This window comes from Theropithecus gelada, chromosome 2, assembly GCF_003255815.1.
Source record: "Theropithecus gelada isolate Dixy chromosome 2, Tgel_1.0, whole genome shotgun sequence".
Taxonomy (NCBI): Eukaryota; Metazoa; Chordata; class Mammalia; order Primates; family Cercopithecidae; genus Theropithecus; species Theropithecus gelada.
In genome coordinates this window covers 33,267,092-33,292,267 of record NC_037669.1, presented here as the reverse complement: position 1 = coordinate 33,292,267, position 25,176 = coordinate 33,267,092, and the positions used below count along the sequence as shown (strand labels likewise).

The 25,176-nt window shown below is 39.8% G+C and overlaps 1 protein-coding gene across 1 annotated transcript in view; it reads left to right on the top strand.

The window, feature by feature from the left end:
* CFAP44 (cilia and flagella associated protein 44) overlaps positions 1–25,176 on the top strand; it is a 148,934-nt gene that overhangs the window by 118,772 nt on the left and 4,986 nt on the right. The window contains exons 29-34 of the mRNA XM_025375368.1: positions 8,793–8,903; positions 10,729–10,859; positions 11,936–12,052; positions 12,976–13,177; positions 20,182–20,342; positions 22,255–22,389. Of these exons, the coding sequence (XP_025231153.1) occupies positions 8,793–8,903; positions 10,729–10,859; positions 11,936–12,052; positions 12,976–13,177; positions 20,182–20,342; positions 22,255–22,389 (857 nt within the window). The remainder of the gene's footprint in view (positions 1–8,792; positions 8,904–10,728; positions 10,860–11,935; positions 12,053–12,975; positions 13,178–20,181; positions 20,343–22,254; positions 22,390–25,176) is intronic.

Genomic DNA, 25,176 nt, shown 5'->3' with positions numbered 1-25,176 from the left:
GGCATCCCCAGCCATGCTGAGCTGTGAGTCAATTAAACCTCTTTCCTTTATAAATTACCTAGCTTTGGGTATGTTTTTATTAGCAGTGTGAGAACGGACTAATACACATGGCAGTGAACATGAGTGCATACGTCTTTTTGGTATAATGATCTATTTTCCTTTGTGTATATACCCAGTAATAGGATTGCTGGGTCAAATGGTGGCTCATTTTTAAGTTCTTTGAGAAATCTCCAAACTGTTTTCCATAGTGGCTGAACTAATTTACCTTCCCACCAATGGTGTATAAGTGCTCCCATTTCTCCATAGCCTCAGCAGCCTCTTTTTTGACTTTTTAATAATAGTTATTCTGCCTGGTGTGAGATGGTATCTCATTGTGGTTTTCATTTGCACTTCTCTGATGAGAACATGAATCTTTTGTATGGATTTTTATATCTCAAATTCATTAAGTTCTTCTCTAATTATAGTTATTTCTTTTCCTCTTGCTTTATGACCAAGCATGTGGTCAATCTTAGAATATGTTCCGTGTGCAGGTGAGAAGAATGTATCTTCTAAGTTGTTGGATTGAGTGTTCTGTGGATGTGTATTAGGTCCAATTGGTCAAGTGTTGAGTTTAAGTCCAGAGTTTTTTTGTTAGTTTTCTGCCTTGATGAGCTGTCTAATGCTGTCAGTGGGATGTTGAGGTCTTACACTACTATTATGTGGTTGTCTAAGTCTTTTTGTAGGCCAGGAAGAACTTGTTTTATGAATCTGGGTGCTCCAATGTTGGGTGCATATATATTTATGATAGTTAAGTCTTCCTGTTGAATTGCACTCTTTATCATTATGTGATGCTCTTCATTATCCTTCTTAATTTTTATTGGTTTAAAGTCTGTTTTATCTGATATAAGAATAGCAACTCCTGCTCTTTTTTTTTGTTTTCCATTTACATGGTAGATCTTTCTCCATCCTTTTACTTTGAGCCAATGGGCATAATTATATCTGAGATGAGCCTCTTGAAGACAACAGATGGTTGGTTCTTGTCTTTTTATCCAGTTTGGCACTCTAACTTTTAAGTGGGGTGTTTAGCTCGTTTACATTCAAGGTTAGTATTGATATGTGTGATTTTGATCCTGTCATCATGATGTTAGCTGGTTGTTATGTAGACTTGATTTTGTAGTTGCTTTATAGTGCCTGTCAGCTGTGTGCTAAAGTGTGTTTTTGTGGTAGCAGGTATTTTTTTTTTTTTCTGAGTCCATGTTTAACACTCCCTTAAGGACCTCTTCTAAGACTGGTCTAGTTGAAGCTTATTCCCTCAGCATTTGCTTGCCTGAGAAGGATTTTATTTCTCCTTCACTTATGAAACTTATTTTATTTCTCCTTCACTTATGAAACTTAGTGTGGCAGGATGTGAGATTCTTGGTTCAAATTTATTTTCTTTATAAGGACACTGAAAATAGGCCCCCAGTCTCTTCTTGTTTGTAAGATTTCTGCTCAGAGGTCTGCTGCTAGCCTGATGGGGTTCCCTCTGTATGTGACTCGACCCTTCTCTTTAGCTGCCTTTAAGATTTTTTTTCTTTTGCATTGTGCTTGGTGAATCTAATGACCGTGTGCCTTGGGATGGTCATCTTGTATAGTGTCTAGCTGGGGTTCTTTGTATTTCTTGAATTTGTATGTCAAACTCTCTAATAAGATTGGGGAAGTTTTTGTGGACTACATTCTCAAATATATTTCCCAAGTTGCTTATTCTCCCTCTTTCTCAGGAGTACCAATGAGTCATAGATTTGTTCTCTTTTTAGAATCCCGTATTTTTCAGAGATTTGGTTCGTTAAATTTTTGTCTTTATTTTTGTCTGAGTTGACTCAAAGAAGCATTCTTCGAGCTGAGATTCTTTCCTCATCTTAGTCCATTCTGCTGTTAATATTCCAATCATATTATGAAATTCTTGTAGTGGGGTTTTTAGCTCTAGAAGTTTGGTTTTCTTCTTTCTGAAAATGTCTAAAAACTTTAAAAAGTTTGGTTTTCTTCTTTCTTATTTCATCTTTCAGCTCTTGGATCATTTTACCGAATTCCTTGGATTGGGTTTCAACTATCTCCTGAATCTCGATGAGCTTGCCATCCAGATTCCGAATTTTATGTTTGTCATTTCAGTCATTTTAGACTGTTAAGGAAAACAAAAAAAACAAAAAAACAAAAAAACAATGGTGGCCAGTAGCTGCGTTAATACCCAGCTGCACAGCTCTTTAATATTTCCTTGTGTTTGCAAGTATGCTCTGAAGTAGGGGTGAGGGAGTGGGAGAGATGGCCCACTCACCAGGTCCACTCCTGGGCCTTGGGGGAGCCCCCTCCAATCACTGGCACTGTGCCTGTGTGTGTTTTTGTTGTTGTTGTTGTTGTTTTGGGGTGTTCCAGGCCATGGGGCCCCCTTGCACAAAGACTGTAGCAGGGAGATATGCAACATCCTTTCTGGACTGGCCCTGCAAAGGAAAGAAAGCCCCACTCTCACCCCAGCCCAGGAACCCATGCGTCTCACCCTTCTCAGTACTCTGAGAGTGAGGGCACCTCCCCAACTCAAGTGCTGGCCATACATCTTGGCTCCATGCTCTGGAGTTGTGCACCACGGCCCTGGAGGCACTGGGATATCTTGAGATTCAGGGTCAGGGTCAGGTTCCAGCTGCACTGGGGGTTCCAGTTTGCTCCACGGTCGCCAGGAAACTACTCAGGTGCAGCAATGCACTCAGGCTGGGCTGCAAAGGCTGTATTGTGTACCTGCTCCTGCAGGGTGGTGAGGCAAGGGCTCCGGGAGTGACTGGCAGGTAGGAGGGCTTGCAGAGAAGATGTATCCCCTATAGTTAATGTGTCACTTTTCTGTTGATGCTTTCAAGACTTTGTCTTTAGTTTTCAGAAGTTTGATTATGATGAGTTTTGGTGTAAATTTATTTGGGTGTATCCTGTTTGGAATTCAAATTCCTTAGCCTGTCTTTTGGCAAATTAGGGAAGTTTTCATTCTCACTCTCTTTGTTCACTCCTTCTGGTACTCTGATGGCATAAATATTAGATCTTTCATTATAATCCAAAAGTTCCCTGAGGCTCTGGGGTTTTATTTTTTTATTTTTTAATTTTTTCTCTTTTCTTTCTGTTGTTCAAATTGGATGATGTCTATTGTTCAGTCTTTAAATTTATTGATTCTTTCCTATCTCATTTCTATTCTGTTGTTGAGTTCATTCATTGAGTTTTTATCTTGGTGTATTAGTCTGTTTTCACAATGCTGATAAAGACATACCCAAGACTGGGAAGAAAAAGAGGTTTAATTGGACTTACATTTCCACATGGCTGGGGATGCCTCAGAATTATGGCAGGGGGCAAAAGGCACTTCTTACATGGCAGTGGTAAGAGAAAATGAGAAAGATGCAAAAGTGGAAACCCCTAATAAAGCCATCAGATCTTGTGAGACTTATTCACTGCCACAAGAACAATATGGGGGAAACCGCCCCCATGATTCAAATTATTTCCCACCAGGTCCCTCCCACAACATGTGGGCATTATGGGAGTACAATTCAAGATGAGATTTCAGTGGGGACACAGAGCCAAACCATATTATTCCACCTCTTGCCCCTCCAAATCTCATGTCCTTATATTTCAAAACCAGTCGTGCATTCCCAACAGTTCCTCAAAGTCTTAACTCATTTCAGCATTAACCCAAAAGTCCACAATCCAAGGTCTCACCTGAGACAAGGCAAGTCTCTTCTGTCTATTAACCTGTAAAATCAAAAACAAGCTAGTTACTTCTTGCATAATATGGGGGTACAGGTATTGGGTAAGTAAAGCCATTACAAATGGGATAAATTGACCAAAACAAAAGGATTACAGGGCCCATGGAAGTCTGAAATCCAGTAGGGCAGTCAAATTTTAAAGCTCCAAAGTGATCTCCTTTGACTTCAGGTCTCACATCCAGGTCACGCTGATGCAAGAGGTGGGTTCCCATGGTCTTGGGCAGCTCTACCCCTGTGGCTTTGCAGGATACAGCCTCCCTCCCAGCTGCTTTTATGGGCTGGCGTTGAGTGTCTGTGGCTTTTCCAGGTGCATGGTGCAAGCTGTTGGTGAATCTACCATTCTGGGGTCTGGAGGACAGTGGTTCTCTTCTCACAGTTCCACTAAGCAGTGCCCCACTAGGGACTCTGTGTGGGGGCTCTGACCCCACATTTCCCTTCCTCACTGCCCCAGAGGTTCTCCATGACTGCCCCACCCCTGCAGCAAACTTCTGCCTGGGTATCCAGGCATTTCCATACATCCTCTGAAATCTAGGTGGAGGTTCCCAAACCTGAATTCTTGACTTCTGTGCACTCACAGGTTCAGCACCATGTGGAAACTGCCAAGGCATGAGGCTTGCACCCTCTGAAGCCATGGCCCACCTCTATGTTGTTCCCTTTCAGCCATGGCTGGAGCGACTGAAATTCAGGGCACCAAGTCCCTAGGCTGCACACAGCACGTGGACCTTGGACCCTACCCAGAAACCATTTTCTTCTAGGCCTCCAGGCCTGTGATGGGAGGGGCTGTGTGAAGGCCTCTGGCATGCCCTGGAGATACATTCCCCATTGTCTTGGGGATTAACATTCCCCATGACGATGGGGAATTAACATTCCCTAATTTACTTAAGCAAATTTCTGCAGCCAGCTTGAATTTCTCCTCAGAAAATGCATTTTTCTTTTCTATCACATTGTCAGGCTGCAAATTTTCCAAACTTTAATGCTCTGTTTCCCTTTTAAAACTGAATTCCTCTGGGCCGGGCATGGTGGCTCATGCCTGTAATCCCAGCACTTTGGGAGTCTGAGGCGGGCAGATCACGAGGTCAGGTGATTGAGACCATCCTGGCTAACACGGTAAAACCCCATCTCTACTGAAAATACAAAAAAAAAAAAATTAGACTGGCGTGGTGGTGGGCACCTGTAGTTCCAGCTACTTGGGAGGCTGAGGCAGGAGAATGGTGTGAACCCGGGAGGCAGAGCTTGCAGTGAGCCGAGATCATGTCACTGCACTCCAGCCTGGGCGACAGAGTGAGACTTGGTCTCAAAAAAAAAAAAAAAAAAACAAGAACAAAACTGAATGCCTTTAACGGTACCCAAGTCACTTCTTGAATGTTTTGTTGCTTAGAAATTTCTTCCGCCAGACACCTTAAATCAGCTCTCTCAAGTTCAAAGTTCCACAAATCTCTAGGGCAGGGGCAAAATGTCCCTAGTCTCTTTGCTAACACATAGCAAAAGTCTCTTTTGCTTCAGTTCCCAACAAGTTTCTCATCTCCATCTGAGACCACCTCAGCCTGGACCTTATTGTCCAGATCACTATCAGGCTTTTGGTCAAAGTCATTCAGCAAGTCTCTAGGAAGTTCCAAACTTTCCCACATTTTCCTGTCTTCTTCTGAGCCCTCCAAACTGTTGCAACCTCTGCCTGTTACCCAGTTCCAAAGTCGCTTCCATATTTTTGGGTATCTTCAATAGTGCCCTACTCTACTGCTACCAATTTACTGTATTAGTCCATTTTCACACTGCTGACAAAGACATACACAAGACTGGGAAGAAAAAGAGGTTTAATTGGACTTACAGTTTCACATGGCTGGGGATGCCTCAGAATCATGGCAGGAGGTGAAAGGCACTTCTTACATGGTGGTGGCGAGAGACAATGAGAAAGATGCAAAAGCGGAAACCCCTGATAAACCCATCAGATCTCATGAGACTTATTCACTACTATGAGAACAGTATAGAGGAAACCGCCCCCATGATTCAAATTATTTCCCGCAGGGTCCCTCCCACAACATGTGGGCATTATGGGAGTATAATTCAAGATGAGATTTCAGTGGGGACACAGAGCCAAACCATATCACTTGGTTATTATATTTTTCAGTTCTTAAATTTTCACTTAGTTCTTTATAATTTCTATTTATTTGCTGAGGCTTTGAATTTTTTCATTTCCTTTAAGTATGTTCAAATTTTGCTCATGGAAGCATTTTTATCATGGCTGTTTTAAATACTTTATCAGATAATTCTAATATCTCTGTCATCTTAGTGTTGACAGCTATTGGTTTTCTATTTTCACTCAGTTGGAGATTGCATTAGCCCATTCTTGCATTGCTATAAAGAAATACCTGATATTGGGTAAGTTACAAGAAAAGAGGTTTAATTAGCTTATGGTTCCACAGGCTATAAAGGAAGCATGGCAGCACCTGCTTCTGGGGAGGCCTTAGGAAACTTTAACTCACAGCAGAAGCCAAAATAGGAGCAGGCATCTTATGTGGCAGGCACAGGACCAAGAGAGTGAGGGAGGATGCACTACACACCACACTTTTTAAACAACCAGCTCTCATGATGACTCACTCACTCTCACTCACTGTCATGAGAACAGCACTGAGGGGATGGTGCTAAACCATTCAGGGGATTCCTCCCCGATGATCCAGTCACCTCCCAACAGGTCCCTCCTCCAACACTGGGGATTACAGTTCAACATGAGATTTGGTGGGAACACAGATCCAAACCATATCAGATATAAGTGACTTTTAATTGAATCCTAAAAACTTTCATATTATGAGACTTTGTATCTTATTTAAATTTTCTGTTTTACTCGAATTTCTCAAACACTAATCTGACAAGGAAAGGGATGGGAGTCTCCTTACTATTGATGGAGGTAGAAGCCTGTATTCCCCATTCAGACTTCATTGTCACCCAAGGGATGGGGGACTTCTTTGTTACTGCTATATATGGGTGTGAGTTCCAGCTCCACGTGTAGTTTCTATGATCAACATGGTAGGGATGGTGAGTACTTATTGATAATGATGAAAGTCCTGACTCTCTATTAATGTTCTTCTGATACCACCCCTGAGGGGAGAGAGGATGGTACCTTATTACTGACCTTGGGAGTGGAAGTCCAGGCTATCACATGGCCTCCACAGGCATCTTGGTGGTGAGGGTGGGGGCGAGGCTGGTTACCAACCAGCATGAATAAATGTACTGGCTCCCTACTTGGCCTTCTCTAATATCATCCAGTGGGAGTGTTGGGACACCTAATTACAGCCCTGTGAGGGTGGATGTCTGGCCTCCCCACTTAACCTTTGCTGATTTAGTTGGGGATTGTACCAGGGTTTTTCTGTAGTGTTTGGTTGGAATAGAATAGTTACTGTCTAAAAGTTTTCTCTCCTTCTAGGCTGCCCCTTTCCTGGTCCTTTGGCTAGAGACAGCAAGCTTTTGTTAAGGCTTTCCGTATCTATAGATCTGTTGGTGTTTCTAGGCTGTCAACTTACTCTTCTCCAAGTCTGAGATAGATGAGGCTAAAGGAATATCCAAGGAACTCACCACAGTGTTGTTCCTCAGGTTCTAAGGCACATAGTTGCTCTACTTTCTTCTCTCCATTTTTTTCAGAGTCTTCTTATGTTTGTTTTGCACATAATGTTTAGCTGTATTTATAAATTGTAAATTGGTGATCTGTAGTTCATAGATGGCCTCAAGGTGTTTTAAAAGAAAGTGGGGCAGGTTGGAGTGGAAAGGTCTACAACCCCTTATCCAAAACCCTTGGGGACAGATGTATTTTTGTGTTCAGAAATATTTCTGAAGATATTATATATGATATTATAAAGAAATCATTGCTGACATTTATTAAAAACAATAAGGCAGACTTTATTCGGGGGGGCTACTATAATGGGGTTTTGTAGCAGGGAAGAGAGATGGGGCTGAACTCTGAATATAACAAGGACAAGTGGAGATTTATAGCCAAGGAACAGAGTGGGGGTCAGTGGACGGAAAATTACTAAGAAGTAGGGTAATTCTTCACTAGACTGTTTTAATAGGACTTTTTGTGGAGGGCAAGCCAGGTGATAAGGGTTGAGTGATGAGGAATTTCATCAGATATCAAGGGTGGGGAATTTTTTCTAAACTAACTTGCAGGATTCTTGCTAGAATTGGACTAAATAGGTTAAGGACACAGCTCAAGGTCAGGAACTAGTCAGAAAAAGGACTCAGAGAAGCCTGGCTCAGGTTGGGTCAAAGGAGAAAGTCTTTGTCAACATGATACCACTAGCAAGTTCTGGTACAGAATCCCAAAATCAAACATCTTAGTGCTTCTGCAGCAAAACATGAATATTCATACCAAGTTAAATAAAGACTATAAAGATCATTACTTCATGTCAGATAACTTATGGAAATCTTTTCAGGGCCAGGCCCAGTGGCTCAAGCCTGTAACCCCAGCACTTTGTGAGGCCCAGTTGTACAGATACCTTGAGCTCAGAAGTTCAAGATCAGCCTGGGCAACATGGCGAAACCCTGTCTCTACAAAACAAACAAACAACCAAAAATTAGCTGGGCATAATGATGTGTGCCTGTAGTTCAGCTACTCAGAAGGCTGAGGTGGGAGGATTGCTTGAGCCCAGGAGGTGAAGGTTGCAGTGAGCTGAGATTACATCACTGCACTACAGTCTGGGCAACAAAGCCAGATCCTGTCTCAAAAGAAAAAAGAAAAAAAAGAAAAAAAGGAAAATTTTTTTTTTCTGATTTTAAAGCATCTTGTGAGTTAGGAATTGTGGGTCTATTTCACTGACTGTGTGTATCTACAGCTTGGCAGCTTGGTCTCAGCGCCCTCTGACTTGCATTGATAGTAACCGCACAACCTTCTGCAGGCATTTGGGTTTGTGTTCTTTGTGTCCTGAACCATTTTAAACTCTTATATTGAGTTATTTTGCTAGTGACTAACTCATTGAAAAAGAGTTTACTTTAAAAATCTAGTATTTAGTTGAATATAGAAGCTTCTTTGTTAACAATGCCCTCCTCTTTCTGTAGATGAAGATGAGGAGAGTGAGGAATCAAGTGAAGAAGAATCTAGCTTGGAGAGTGATGAGGATGAGTCTGAATCCGAAGATGAGGTTTTTGATGATTCTATTTGCCCAACAAGTAAGTTAGATAAAACCATGTGTTCTCTGTGAAGTGTGAATATTGATTGGCAATACTGAGAAGGCCCTTTTTTGGTATCTCTGTTCTCTGATAATTCAAAAAAAAGGATAGTTTAAAATGTATGAATAGAGTCTAATGAATACCCTTTTTAAAGTATAAGAATATTTATTTATTTATTTATGACAGAGTTTAGCTCTGTTGCCCAGGCTGGAGTGCAGTGGTGCGATCTCAACTCACTGCAACCTCCACCTCCCAGGTTCAAGCTATTCTCCTGCCTCAGCCTCCCGAGTAGTTGGGACTACAGACGCCCGCCACCATGCCTGCCTAATTTTTTGTATTTTTTTTTTAGTAGAGACGGGGTTTCACCATGTTAGCCAGGATGATCTCGATCTCCTGACCTCATGATCCACCCGCCTAAGTCTCCCAAAGTACTGGGATTACAGGCATGAGCCACCGTGCCCAGCTGGGATATTTATTTCTTAATTCAACAATATTCAACTTCTACTATGTGCCAGGCACTTATCTGACGCTAGGGATACATCAAAGTATAAAACAAACTCCTCCATCCTCATGGAGCTTATAGTCTGGTGGAGAAAGACAATAAATATAATAAGTCAATTAAACGGAATCTCAGAGGATGGTACATGCTATGGGAAAAGAAATGAAGGGAGTTCAGGAGTGAGGGTGGAGAGGAACGTTGCTATTTCCAATAGTATGGTCAGGGAAAACGTTAATGAATACTTTTGGGGGCTCTCTGGGTGATTTATTATCTGTTCTCTTAGGCAGCCATGTATGAGTGACAAATAATATGCAGACAATTGACAGTTGATTCAGAATTATAAATTGTGTAGCAAGTTTAATTTTATAAAGAAATGCCAGACTGTAATTTACATATATATTTTAGAGTAATCTCGTTTTTTGACAAACCTATTCAAATCTTTGTGTTGCAAATCTGTTTTGTAAGGGCGCTTTGACTAGTCTCCTGGAAATGCTTGGCAATTTACATTCACTGTTTTCACTGGTGAAACCCATCTGGAGCAGCTAGACCAATTTCCTACAGTTTCAATAGATGAACGGTTCAGTAGAGAAAAAAGACGTTTTGGGATCTGTAATTTGTTTTTCTAGACATTTCAAATGAAGTTTTAATTAAATTTTAAAAGTTTAATTTCAGATAAAATTTTGATCTTGTTTTACTTTTGAATACAATAGTCTTTAAAAATCATAATATTTACAAGCGAAATGGAGCATACAAACCTTCTAATGCCAACTCATTACTTTTTAGCAGGATAATTACATGCCTTGAGCAATGACTCAGAGTTAGTGTGGTGATAGCACTAGGGCTAGGTCTAAACTTCCTGAATTCCATTTTAGTATTCCATTTCTACATTCTCTATGACTTGGTAGACAAAGGTGGCTCTTAGTGTGATACTGTGGAAAGAATAGAGAGATAATGCACTTGAATCCCATTCTGTTATGTACCAGTTATGTCACCTCTCTTAGACTTAAGGTATTCACCTATGTATGGGAACAATAGTTTCTGCCTTGCAGGATCTATGAGCCTTGAGTGAGATAATGTACATAGAGGGTTTAGCACAAAGCCTGCTTCAGAGTACTGCTTACAACATCAACACTATTATTATTATTATGGTTATTAATACTACTAATAATTTCAACCTGGAACAATTAAGCCGTAAGTGTCTTAAAAGCTGGCTAGAGTGGATCCATAAATAGACATTATTGATTCTGAATCTCCAAAGTTCACAGTTTTAGTACTACCGCATTCCATAACAAATGAGGCTAGTTTTTATTTTAATTCTCTTGGCAGATTGTGATGTGGCTCTTTTTGAGCTCACCCTTCAACTTCGAGAGAAAAGGCTGGACATTGAGGAGGCTTTAGTTGAAGAAAAGAAAGTTGTTGATAACCTCAAAAAGGAATATGATACATTGTCAAAAAAAGTATGGCGATCTGTCTACTTATTTATCCTCTCAAAATGCTACACATCCTCCTAGCTACAATATTGCCTTTTCATAGTAATGACAGTATTAAGACTTCTCAGAAAAGAAACATTTCAAATGTTAAGGCCAGGTTTTTTTCTCCCTAAATTGTGGTGGGGGACATTGCTTTTTTGATAATTGGACTTACTTTATCTCAGTCATTGGTCTCCAGACTTTTCTGATGAGTTTACTCTATAAGTGAAAAAAATGAAAATGGAGCCCCTCCCCATACAATAAATGTATATGTATTTATAAATTATATTTATGAACTATTATATATTTTGTACAGTAGGAAACATCCACAAAAAACAGAAATTAAATAGAAGGAGATAAAAATAAATAGAAATAGAAATTCTGACATTTTCAATTTATACCCCAATAGATGATTTTTTTTTAATCATCTGGGGTGCACGCATCCCATGTTGGAGACCACCAAGCTAAACGTCTGGTATAATATTGATCAATTTCTGCCTTAGTCTGCTCACTTTCCCTCTTAGGTACTCTTGTCTAGAGCAACATCACTTAACTTCATTCATGTTCAGAAATATTTTTGATGTATTATTTCTCCTCTTGTGAATAGGAAATGATTTGGAATACTTTCACGTTTTCTAGGACGTGGAGAATGTGCTTTAGAATACTATAGTTAGCAGTTTCATTGCTTTAAAGCGATGAAATTTGTTGAAGTCATTATGACCAAAAAGACTCCCACCATTCTGTCAAAGACATTCCATGGTGATGGGCTGCTTTTCATGCACAAAATAAAAGGGAGATGAGGACATGTTTTCTGGGCACTTATTCACAAAATTTTATAACTCTGGAGTCATAGAAGTGATTGAAAGGGTGATGTGGATCATAACTTGGCAGAAAGAAAATAATATGCATTCCTGAGTTGCAAACTGGGATCATGCACTTAATCACAGTCCAACGAAGCAGATTCTGCTCATACTTTATTTCCTCCCAGGATGTCTTCATTCACCATCTTTAAGTGTATGTTCATTGAGTCTTGTCACCATTTCACGACATGGGGCTTTCCACAGGTGAAAATTGTGGCAACTAATCTGAATGCAGCGGAGGAGGCCCTGGAGGCTTATCAGCGAGAGAAGCAGCAGCGACTGAATGAACTGCTGGTTGTGATTCCGCTCAAGCTCCACCAGGTGATGCATCTGGGGAGGCTGCTCCATCCTGTCTGAGAAGCGTCATCACACCGAAGCTTTTCAGACAAAGATTCGTGGTTCACTAATGGGAAGAATCGTGGTTCTTTGTTGAGAATTCCACCTGTAGAATGACACCTACACTTGTCTTATCCACTGTCAGATTGCTATAAAAGAGTAACATCAAAACATGCATATTTCCCTATTGCCCATTAGCATTTTGGAAATCAGTCATTTCAAGTCTAGAGAAGCAAGGAGCCTATGATTTAAGAATGGAATGGTTCAGAGGGTGAAATCTTGGCTCTTATACCCATATCACTTGTCACACCATCTTGATCTATACATGGACTAATCATGCTAAAATGACCTTTGCTTAGTCTCTACTCATTGGTGAGGGAGGTCAAGACAAAAGGAAAATATTTTCTCTTTTTTACTTTTCTTGTTCATTTCTATTTGAATTGCAACTCATATTAAATTGCAGGAATACATATCATTAAGAGAAAAGGCTCATTGTATTGTGTTTTGTCAGGTTAAGAGAAAAAGCTGTATTTTAGGAAAACAACAACAACAACAAGATCAGCCTTATGTGTGTTTTGTGTAACCTGACTCAAACTGGATGAGCTCAATGTAGTGGTTTGCCTAGTATGCCAGCCCTGAAATGTTTGTCACATCATTATGCAGTAGATAATAGGCATGATCTGTGTGGGAGGATTTGCTATCCCCACAGAGATGTGATGTGGCTTTCTACCTGACAGCATCTTTCTGTGTTTGCCTGGCCAGTGTTACTCGGTGAGGAAGATGGAGAAGCCCAAAGGCAAGGAGCTAAACAAGGGGCAGAGAAGGAAGTGCGCCTCTTATGCTTTTTGTTGCCATATACAGAATCTGTGTTTTTATCTATTTGCTTTTGATTTGTTTTATGCTTGTAGATAGAGTATGTGGTATTTGGAGAAATACCTAGCGATCTTTCTGGTACTTTGGTCTTCTCTAACCACGCCTTGAGACGGCTGCAAGAACGAATCCGTGAGCTCCAGGAGGAAAATTCCAAGCAGCAAAAACTCAACAAAGAATGGAGAGAGAGACGTAAACAGCTCATCCGAGAAAAGAGAGAAATGACAAAAACCATACATAGTGAGTATCGAAGCCCATGGCCTTGCTAGTAAGGTTTATTGGTAAGAAAGGGAATTATCCAGGCGACTGTCTCCAACAGTGAAAACAGTCATTGCAGACTCAGAACCACTGAGAAGGGAAACAAGAACACCATGGCCTCTCACTACTCACCGTTTCTCCTGATGGCATGAAAAGTTCGCTTTTGTATTTTAAAGGGAGAAATCTTTTGTCATAGAATCATCTTCTCTTTGTGTATGATTAAAATGTAGAATAATACAATAGTAATACAATAGTAATCCAAGTGCAAGGCTACCCAGCTTAAGAAAGAGAACGGTGAGATACAATTGAAACCCCATCTCTTTCTAATGCGATTCTGCTGCTCCTTCCTCGGGGTTCACCATTAGGTATGCACACACACGTATGGATGTGTCCACACACAATATGGAGACCTAACTTGCATATTTTTAATTGTGATGATATTTATATCATTTTGTGGTTCACTTTATTGAACCAATTTTTGAGTTATCCATAAACTACAGATAGTTTATTCACTTTACTGCTACAATATTCTATTGTATGAATATTAAAGATTTTATTTAGCCTTCTATTGATGGATATTTAAGATATTTCTTAGTTTTCATTATTACAGACACTATTACAGTAAACCTTTCTGTACACATCTCCCTGTGCACATGTGTGAGAAGGTGAAGCCTAGTACTGGATCTGTGGTTTACAGAGGGATATGTACATTTTCAGCTCTCCTGGGTATTGCCAAGCTGCACCTAAAGTGGTTGAACAAATTCATCCTCCCCCGGCAGTGTGTGAGAGTTACTCAGGCTCCGTATTGTCAGCAACACTTGATATTATCAGACTTTAATATTTTTGCCAGTCTGTGAGATGTTAAATTATATTTTATTGTGGTTTTTATACACATTTTTTGATTGCTGATGAAGTTAAACATCTTTACATACATTTGTTTGCCAGTTATTTATTTTCTTTTCTGTAACTTGCCTGTCCCATCCTTTGCCCATTTTTGATTTCTACTTTTTGTTTTAAAATTGATTTTAGGGAGTTCTTAATATGTTCTTTTTGTCCGTGTAATGCACTGCAAATCTCTTCTAGTTTGTAACTTGTCTTTTTTTTTTTTTTTTTTTTTGAGACAGAGTCTCACTCTATTGCCCAGGCTGGAGTCTCACCTCTCTCGCGGTGGTGCAATCTTGGCTCACTGCAACCTCTGGCTCCTGGGCTCAAGAAATTCTCCGGCCTCAGCCTCCGAGTAGCTAGGATTACAGGTGCATGCCACCACGCCCGGCTAATTTTTGTATTTTTTAGTAGAGACGGGGTTTCTCCTTGGTGGCCAGGCTGGTCTCGAACTCTTGACCTCAGGTGATCTGCCTGCCTTGGCCTCCCAGAGTGCTAGAATTACAGGCGTGAGCCACACCATGCCACCATGCCCGGCTATCTTTCTTTCTTTCTTTCTTTTTTTTCTACTTTGTCTGGTGTATCTTTTGGATACAGATGTTTTAAATCTTAATATAGTAATTTTTATCAATCTACTTATTTGTGGTTTGTGCACTATGTGTATGTATGTGTGTCTTGCTTAAGAAATCCTTTCCTATTTTGAGATCATAAAGATTTTTTTGGTCCAACGATTCCACTACTGGGCATATATCCAAAGGAAATGAAATTAGTCATCAGTATGCAGAGGAGATATCTGCACTGCTATGTTCACTGCAGTATTATTCGCAATTGCCAAGACACAGAATCAACCTAAGTGTCCATAAACAGATGAGTGGATAGAGAAAATGTGGTATATGTACACAACGAAATACTATTCAGCCTTAAAAAAGAAGGAAACCCTATTATGTGCAACAACATGGATAAACTTGGAGGACCATATGTTAAGTGAAATAAGAGGCACAGAAGGAAAATACCACATGACCTCACTTATATGCAGAGTATAAAAAGTTAAACTCATAGAAACAGAATAGAATGATGGTTACCAGGGTCTGTGGTTGTTGGCTGGGGTACCGTTTGGGGAGATGTTGGTCACAATAAAAAATTTCACTGAGATTCAAAGAACAATTTCAAGAGATCTATTGTATACTATGATTACTATAGTTAATAACAATGTGTTATATTATTGAAAATTGCTAAGAGTAAATTTTAAGTGTTCTCACAACAAGAAAAAGAAAGTATGTGAGGCAATGCATAAGTTAATTAGCTCAATCTAGCTATTACATAATGTATATGTATTTCAAAACAGCATGTTGCACATGATAATATATACAATTTTTGTCAATTTAAAAAGATAATTTTCAGTAGTTTCCTAATTAGTAGTGCCCTTTGCATTTGGGTTTTTAATCCACTTAAAATTGATGTATAGAGTATAAGATGTATAATGTAAAGATAATTATCTTTTAAACTACTTTAGCAATTCTTGATATGTGGAACATACATATAAGCAGTGGAGAATGACAACAGAATGAACCCACCAACCCAACTTATTGACAATAATATTACCAACACTGTAACATCTACCTGTGTGCATTCTTTCCATCCCATTCTCTGTCTCCCCATATTCAGAGATAACCACTATTCCCAATTTTATGTTTAACATTCCCTTTCATTAAAAAATAGTTATAGCATATTTACATGTATTTCTAAATAATATATTGCTTTAGAACTTTGTAGAAATATTATATCATATGTAGCTTTTTGAAACATACTGTTTCATTTAATATATTCCTAAGAGTAGATGTGGTATAGCATATAGCTGTTGTCTTCATTGTTGTAAAATATATCATATGATTCTACTAAAATTATTCATTCTTCTGCTGACATTTAAATTGCTTTATGTTTTTTTGCTTTGACAATTCTGCTATGAAAATTCTTGTACATGGGATATGTTTACAAGCGTTTCTAAAAGTATAAGGGTTTCATACCTAAAAGTAGAACAGGGTGGTAGGGCATATAAGTGTTTAACTTTAAAAAATAATGTCACATTCTCTTCCAAAATGATTATATCAATTTACACTCCAATCAGTGGTACTTAAGAGTCCCCTTTGAGTTACATACATCATTGAAAATACATAATCTTATTAGACTTTGAATTTTTGCCAAACTGGAAAGTATAAAGTGGTGACTCATGGTCTTAATTTCATTTTCCTAACCACTAATAAGGTTAAGCACATTTTGTACATCTTTGGGCCTTTAATGTTTTCTATTCTATAAAATGTCTGTTTGTATATTTTGTTCATTTTTCTCTTGATTTGTTTGCCTTTTAAAAAATTGATATGTAGGAGTTAATTTTTTTGATCCTAGTCCTTTGTTGGTTATGGGTTTTTCAAATATCTTCCTTTGGTTTTTTGTTTTCACTTTTGTGGAGGCTTTTTAAAGATAATTAAAAATTTGTTTTCAACTTTTATTTTTGGTGGGTACATAGTAGGTATATATATAAGATATATGGGATATTTTTATATAGAGATACAATGTCTAATAATCACATCAGGGTAAATGAGGTATCATCACCTCAAGCATTTATCCTTTGTGTTACAAACAATCCAATGATACTCTTTTCGTTATTTTAAAATGTACAATTAAGTTATTATTGACTATAGTAACCCTGCTGGGCCATCAAATACCAGAGTTTATTTATTCTATCCAACTATTTTTGTACCCATTAACCATTCCCACATCCCCCACCCCCACTATCCTTCCCAGACTCTAGTAACTGTCATTCTACTCTATCTCCATGAGTTCAGTTGTTTTAATTTTTAGCTCTCATGAATAAGGGAGAACATGCAAGTTTATCTTTGTGTTCCTGGCTTATTTCACTTAATGTAATGACTTCAGTTCCATACATGTTCTTGCAAATGACAAGATCTTTCTCTCATTGAGACAGGGTCTCACTCTGTCTCCCAGGCTGGAGTGCAGTAGCGCAATCCTGACTCACTGCAGCCTTGACCTCTTGGGCTCAGGTGATCCTTCTGCCTCAACCTCCTGGGTAGCTGGGACTACAGGCATACACCACCATGCCTGGGTAATTTTTTGCATGTTTTTGTAGAGATGGGATCTTGCTATGTTGCCCAGGCTGGTCTCCAACTCCTGGGCTCAAGCAATCGCCTGCCTCAGCCTCAGAAAGCCTAGACTTACAGGTGTGAGTCACTGTGCCCAGCTGAATCTTATTTTTTAATGGCTGAATAGTACTCCATTGTCTACATGTACCACATTTTCTTTATCCATTGTCTGTTGGGGGACAGTTAAGTTGCTTCCAAATCTTGGCTATTAGGAATAGTGTTGCAATAAATATGGGAGTGTAGGTTTATCTTCAATATACTGATTTCCTTTCTTTTGGGTATTTATCTAGCAGTGGGATTGCGGGATCATATGATAGCTCTGTCTTTAGTGTTTTGAGGAATCTCCAAGCTGCTCTCCAAGTGGTTGTACTGATTTACATTCCCACCAACAGTGTATGAGGGTTTTGTTTTCTCTACATCCTCATCAGCATTTGTTACTGCCTGTCTTTTGGGTAAAAGCCATTTTAACAGGGGTGAGATGATATCTCATTGTAGTTTTTATTTGCATTTCTCTGATGATCAGTAATGTTGAGCACATTTTCATGTACCTGTTTGCCATTTGTATGTCTTCTTTTAAGAACTATCTCTTCAGATCTTTTGCCCATTTAAAAATTGGGTTAGCATATATTTTTCTATAGAGTTGTTCAGGCTCCTTATATATTCTGGTTATTAAGCCCTTGTCAGATAGATAGTTTGCAAATATTTTCTCCAATTCTGTGAGTTGTCTTTTTACTTTGTTGATTGTTTTATGGTGGCTTTTGATGAACCATAACTATGTGATTTTAATTGATCAACCTTTTATTTTAGGGTTAATAATTTCTAAGTTTGTTTTTTAAATTGCAGTAAAATAATAAAGCATAATATTTATGATTTTAACCATTTGTAAGTGGACAGTTCAATGGCACTAAGTACATTCATACGATTGTTCTACCATCACCACCATCCATCTCCAGAACACTGTTCATCTTCCTGAACTCCATATCCACTAAACAGTAACTCCCATTTTCCTCTCCCTCCACTCCAGGAAACTGCCACTCTACTTTCTGTCTCTATGAACTCGAGTACTCGAAGTACTTCATAATGAGGAGAATAATACAGTCTTTGTCTTTTTGTGACTGGCTTATTCTATTTAGCATAATGCCTTTCAGGTTCATCCATGTTGTAGCGTGTGTCAGAATTTTCTTCCTTTTTAAGGCAAATAATATTCCATTATATGTACATGCCACATTTTGTTTACCCATTTATTTGTCAATGGGCAGCTGGATTGCTTCCTACTTTTTGGCTATTGTGAATAGTACTGTGATGAACATGAGTGTACAAATATCTATTTATGTCTCTGCTTCCATTTCTTCTGGATATGTGCCCAGAAGTGGGATATATGGCTGGACCATATGGCTTAGAAGTGATGAATAACACTGCAGTTAGCTTGTTGCCTTTCTCCATCCCTAGATCCAATGGGGAAGAAGAAGAGAGCCTAGAACATGAGGGTGAGAAGGAGAAAGTTCTATCCATTCTAGGGAGAACACAGCCCATGGCCGTGGGGAATGTGGGTAGTAAGTGTTCCAGCAGACTTTATGTCCCTAGTGAGCATTACCTGGCCTCGTCAGCTCAGGAGAAGGACATTGGGCTGGCTCCACAGTGGAGCTGGCAAGGATCAGAGTACATGTTCTGGTATGTGAGGCTGCTGTGCGAGAGGGCAACCCCTTGCATGGGGGTGGAGCTAAGGGGAAATCAAAGCTCTTACTGAGGAGGCCAGGCAGGCAGCCACAGGCCAGCACACGTGCCCATCATCCATTCATCATTTCATTTGCATCACTGATTATCATGGCCACCACATTATACATGTCCATGGGGTAACACGTAGGATAGAAAGTGAATAGCCTCTCCTGGATTGCGCATAATGGCAGCCATGCCAATTGTACTATTCTAATTCAAACGTAAATTGTAACAGTTATGCCCAAATACTAATTTCTGCACTATAAAATAATTGAATCATCTCACTACATATTAAGGCCTTCAGACTTTGCTCAGGGGAGAGTCTGGACATTGAGGAAGTCCTGTTGGAAGATCATGTTTTCCTGGAGAGGTGTTCTAGTGTTCCCACATTGGGGAAAGACAAAAACTAAAGTAAAAGATATTGTGTGTTAGATATGACATGTTAGATAATTGCTAAGAAGAAAAATTAAACATGGATTGAGAAAAAGAGTGCTGAGGTCAGCAGGGGCAGGACAGGCTCCATGGAAAGGCAGCACGCCTGATCAAACGCGGTTCTCCCTGGCTAGAGGGTAAGAGCCTGCCCTTAGACACAGCTCCAGTGTCAGCTTGCTTTTAGAAAATGGGCTGGGAGGAGCAAGCCATGCGGGTCTCTGGGGAAGAGCAGTTCAGATTGGAGGAAAGGAGGCTGAGGCGAGCCTGGCATGTTTGAGAAGCACAGAGGAGGCCAGTGTGTCTAGAGTAGGGTGGTAAGGAGGAGAGGCATGAGAAAGCAGGGGGAAGAGAAAGCAGGGTAGGCAGGCCGACCAAACAGGGCCTCCTGAATTCCCAAAGGGACTGTCATTATTTACTTGGAGTAAGATGGAGACTTCTCTGAAGTGCCTGCTCTGTTCTTAATACTAGATCCTGTAAAGTGCCATATTTGAAAAAGTTGACAAGCTCATAATCTAGTCGGTGCCTGTTAAGAGTCTGAGGAGGGGCAGATCAGTCTGTGAGCCACTTGGGAACATTGAGTCAGTTTTATACAGGATTCAGAAGGTGAAAAGACAATACTGAATGGGCATTTTAAATGAGGAAAGCAGCAGGCAAAAAATCACAGAAGAAAAATCACTGATGACATAAAATCTTTCACTGTCTTGCAAAAGCAGTTCCTTAGAACTTTATTGTTTCTGGTGTTCATTTATAACAATGGGAGCCATTGAACAACCTGAGCCAGTGACTGTCTTCTTTTAGAAATGGAGGAAACAGTCCGTCAGCTCATGATCAGCAAGTTCGGCCGTGTGGTAAACCTGGAAGCCCTTCAGACGCTTTCTGTTAATACAACACTTGAAGAACTGAAGATCAGAAAACTTCGAAAGGAGCTAGTGAATGCGAAGGAGATGAAGATGTGGGAGGTAAGGAGGAGAAGGCAGGTGATCTTTGGTTGAATCTAGTTGGAGGCAAGAAATCCCAGGGAGCAGGAAGTGGTGCCGTGAAGCATCTACGTAGCTGGAGCCAGTCTGCGAGCCCCGTTTGGCTGCCCCAGGATCTTAGGCCTCTCTCGGCTTCCTTACTGTTCACTTAGTTAGAGGGACTTGTTTATCTTGGAGTGAGAGCACCAGCACTAGGTTTTGGGGTCCAGGGTGCATATAAATATGACGTGAAATGGATGAAAGATTATGGAGAGGTCCCATTTTGAGACTTACATTAATGTATAAATGTTCTGCAGGCAAAAATTATATTTAAAAATGCTCAGCATCACTAATCATCAGAGAAGTGCAAATTAAAACCACAATGAGAAAATGAAATATCATCTCACAGCATTCGGGTAAAGAAAATGTGCTGTGTATGTGTGTATGTATGTATATGTATATAGAATACCATGGATTACTATGAAGCCATAAAAATATGAAATCATGTCCTTTGCGACAACACAGATGGAGCTGGAGGCCATTATCCTACATGAAATAACTCAGAAACAGAAAACCAAATACTGCATATTCTCACTTATAAGTGGGAGCTGAACGATGGGTACATGTGGACCTAAAGATGAAAATAATAAACACTGGGGACTCCAGCATCCAGGAGAGGATGGTGGGGTGAGGGTTGAAAAATTACCTACTAGGTACAACATTTGCTATCTGGGTAATGGGTCCACTAGAAACCCAAACCTCACTATTACACAATATACCTAAGTAACAAACTTGTACATGTATGCCTGAACCTAAATTTTTAAAAAAAGTATAACTACTCTGACCGTTTTAGAAATGGAGCAGCTCTCCTCTCAGGCTAGAATTGTATTACTCTATGGCTTTTGCATGCTGTGCCAATTTGGAAATGATGAAACACCTTTAAGTAATAAATTTGGTAACAAGTCATAGACTGGCTGACAGAGTCTTAGAGGATGTCAATGCCTACATATTGTTCCCTGAGCCATGAGATGAGCCATGCCCTTGTTCCAGCCTGATTCGGTGGTAGGAGCTTTCACAAAGATTTTATAAGTCCACAAAATCATGATGACTTCTCCAGCTTCCTGTCTTATCTCATTAGCAGATGGGGTAGGAGGAGAGCTTCTTAGTGCTGTGTTGTCTAATGGTTCCATCTCAACTTTTCTAATCCAACATGTACCACTGTACTTTAAAGAAGCAAATAGTGTTCATGTCAGTGGGACTGGTCCCTATTAAGGGAATGTTGCCAATAATATATGCAATCTAAAATAATTTGTTGGAAGCCTGGGCAATATAGTGAGACACTGTCTCTACAAAAAATTTAAAAAAATTAGCTGGGTGTGGTGTTGCACACCAGTAGTCCCAGCTATTTGAGAGGCTTAGGCAGAGGATCACTGGAGCCCAGAAGTTTGAGATTGCAGTGAGCAACTAATGGAGCAATAAGAAAACAAAAGAAAGCCATTATACATACGTGTGGCCATTGAAGCCATCTACCTTAAGGGTCCAGGGCCAAGACTGGGGAACGATGGAGAAAGAGCAATATAGAAAAGTTAGCTGCTTAAATTATCATCCTTCCTTTTAAGTAATGAGTACCAGCAATCAGTATGCATAGTGATTTCATTCCTCAATAATACAATGATATCCATGTCTATCTTATTTCTACCTACTCCTATTCTTGAGCATGCTTACATTTTTATCTTTAATCAAACCAGGCCCAATGCAATTGTTTCTGTTGCATTTTCCTATTGGCTTCTGATTATATTTTCATATGGGCACATTGTTCCATTTGCCTGATAATTTTGACCAAATCTGGACACTCATTTTTCTTCATTTCTTCTCTTATTCACTACATCTATTTTGCATCTTCCTACCCTGGTAGGAAAAGATTGCTCAAATGCGATGCGAACTGATGATGAAGACAAAAGAACACACCAGAAAGCTTTATCAGATGAATGATTTGTGTATTGAAAAGAAGAAACTTGATTCTCGGTTGAATACACTACAGAATCAGCAGGTATGTTCTTTTTCTTCAGACCCTTTTTCAGAATTGAGGAAGCTCTGTTAAAGGTAGCTATTCACAAGAATGTTAAGTACTGGCATTTAAACAAACCTTGCTTGATCTTGGACCACTTCCAGACCATCTGCATCCCTCAGGACACTGAGTTGGTGTTAGCCACATTACAGTGGGCCTGAGGGACTAGCTTTATTGAATGCCTCTTGGGTGCCATGAACTCATATATGTACTACTCAATAGAATTGCCTTGGTCCTGGAGACGTGTAAGGTTACTTAGGTATAAATAATGACACCATTATATTCCCTGAATTTGGTGTCAAACATCTATTTCCAATATCTGCTTATTTCATTTGACTTGAAGTGGGCATCTCGAATGGTGAAATCTACCTGGTTATCTTATTAAAATGCTTGTTACTTTGTGTGGGTTTCAACTTGCTATTATATAATATTTAGCCAGCCTAACGTTATACTTAATACATTGTGTGTGGTGGATAATACTTAATAAACATTTACCCAATCCAAGTCTTGCCCTCTACGAACCTAACACGTGTATAGCATATTCTAAACTCGATGTTATATACTTAACAATATTACCTGCAAAAGGCCAGTTGTTTCTCTTGGTCTTCTTTGCTTTATATTTTCTTTCAGCACCCTGGAAATGGTCTAAGCTAGGTGTTCTAACAGTTTGGTCCTCTGAAGAGGAGCATCAGCATCACCTGGGAACTTGTTTGAAATGCAGGTGCTAAGGCCCCAACCCAGTTGTACTGCTTCAGAAGCCCTAGGAGAGGGACCCAGCAGTCTGCATGAACCAGCCTTCCCGGCGTTTCTGAGGCACACTAGAGTTTAAGAATCATTGGTCTAAACAAAAGTCCCAAAGTAAGAAATAATGCTGTTTATTCCATGAAAAGTGAATTAGGAGGATTAGGAAGGCTTATAATTGAAGATTAGATGTGAAAGAAGACTAGAATTTGAATGTTGAGGGGTCTTTTTCCACTGAAGAACTTTTGAGTGAAGGATCAAGGCAGTGTTTGAGAAGGTTAATACCTAACCCAAATCTTCACAGATTGAGCAGTCAGTCAACATGTGTTGAGCTGATGTGCTTTGATCAGTCCAGATACGTTGGAGAGGAAACAGCTTAGAGGCAGGAGATCAGTTGAATGGGAGAGGAAGTTACTAGTATCTGTCTCTTTACACAGTATATCTTTACATGTATGGCCTCTTCACATAGGATATCTCATTTAATCCTCAAAACACTACTTTCTAAAGCTCCGAGGAGCTCAGTAACTGCTGAAGCTCTCAGAGCTAATGCATGGTGAAGTTAGTTTTGAAATTCAGGTTTGTCTGCCTCCAACGCTGACTCCATTGCTTCTTACAATGATGTAGGCGTGAATTGGGATATAGCTGGTGACAGCAAAAATGTGTCAAATGTCAAAAGTCATTTCAAAGTAAGAATAGCCAAAATTTGATTGAGTCTGGTGAGGAGAACGGGGGGAAAGTGAGGTGACTTCAAAATAACCCACTGGAGTGACTCGGCATGAGTTGGTATATGAGGCATGCTTTTAGCTACAAGTAACCAAAAGCCCTACTAAGAGTAGCTTAAACAAATAGGAGTCATTTTTCTCACTTGACAAGAAGTCTAGAGGAAGATGACTACAGGCTTTGGTTTTGTAGGTCATGATGCCAGAGCCCGTATCTCTGTGATTTCCCAAAGTTTCCGTCAAAGTCACACAGCAGCTGCTTCAGCTCCCATGTTTCACATCCATGCACCAGCCTCTTCTGTCCCTTTTATTAAGGAGCAAAAGTTTCAGATTATATCCACTTAGCTCTCTCTAGCTGGAAGAGAAAATGGGTAAGGTTAGTGTTTAGCTTTCATGGCCTCTAGAATAAACGTAAGCAAGGGAAAAGAGACAGAGGGTGCTGGGTAACCCTTACTTACTATGAAGGTCTGCTATAGTACATAGGAGTAATGGAAAAAGTATGGACTTTTAGCATCAGGCAACCTGATTCTAACCCTGCTTCCAGCTTGACTTGGCCAGTTAATGACTCCCTGAATCTCAGTGTCCTTATCTGTAAAACTGGAATGATACCACCCAGTTCAGAGTCGTTTTGGGGATTAGATAAGAGAGCATATGCAAAGCACTTTGCACAGAGTGGGCATCACACCAGTATTATGTGTTTCCTTTCACAGATGTATTCATGCATTCGAATGCTATTGAGCATCTGCTTATGTAGAAAGCACTAGGGCAGGTATTGGCAGAGTGGTGAGGCTTAGTCATATGGGGCCCTGTTTCTAAAAGACAGCATCTAGCAAGAAAGATAGGTATCAAACAAGCACTTTGGTCATGCCATATTAAGTTGTCATTCTTTTAGATTTAAAAAATGGTCAAATATCATAAATATTATATGGTTCAGAATGAACCATATAATATTCTGTAAATTATAGTGATATATATGTATAATGGATGTTTCAATAAAACAGAAAGCAGGAAATCCTAACCTAGTCCATGGGGCAAAGAAGGCCTCCCTGAAAGTGATGTGTGAAACATGAGTAGGATTCAGCGGGACAGGGAAATAACTCAGATGAGGAAACAGAAGATTTCATTCTGGGAACCGAAATACGGGCTGTACAGAAAAAGGAAGACATACTCTGTCTTTTATTATTCCAGTGATGAGCTCTCCAGGTAATGAATGACTGATAGCTAGCTTAAAGTATACTCATCCAAAGAGGATTTGCACTTGAAGAGTTGTTCATTAGTCCAAAGGCACACATTTCTAACGGTGGGATTT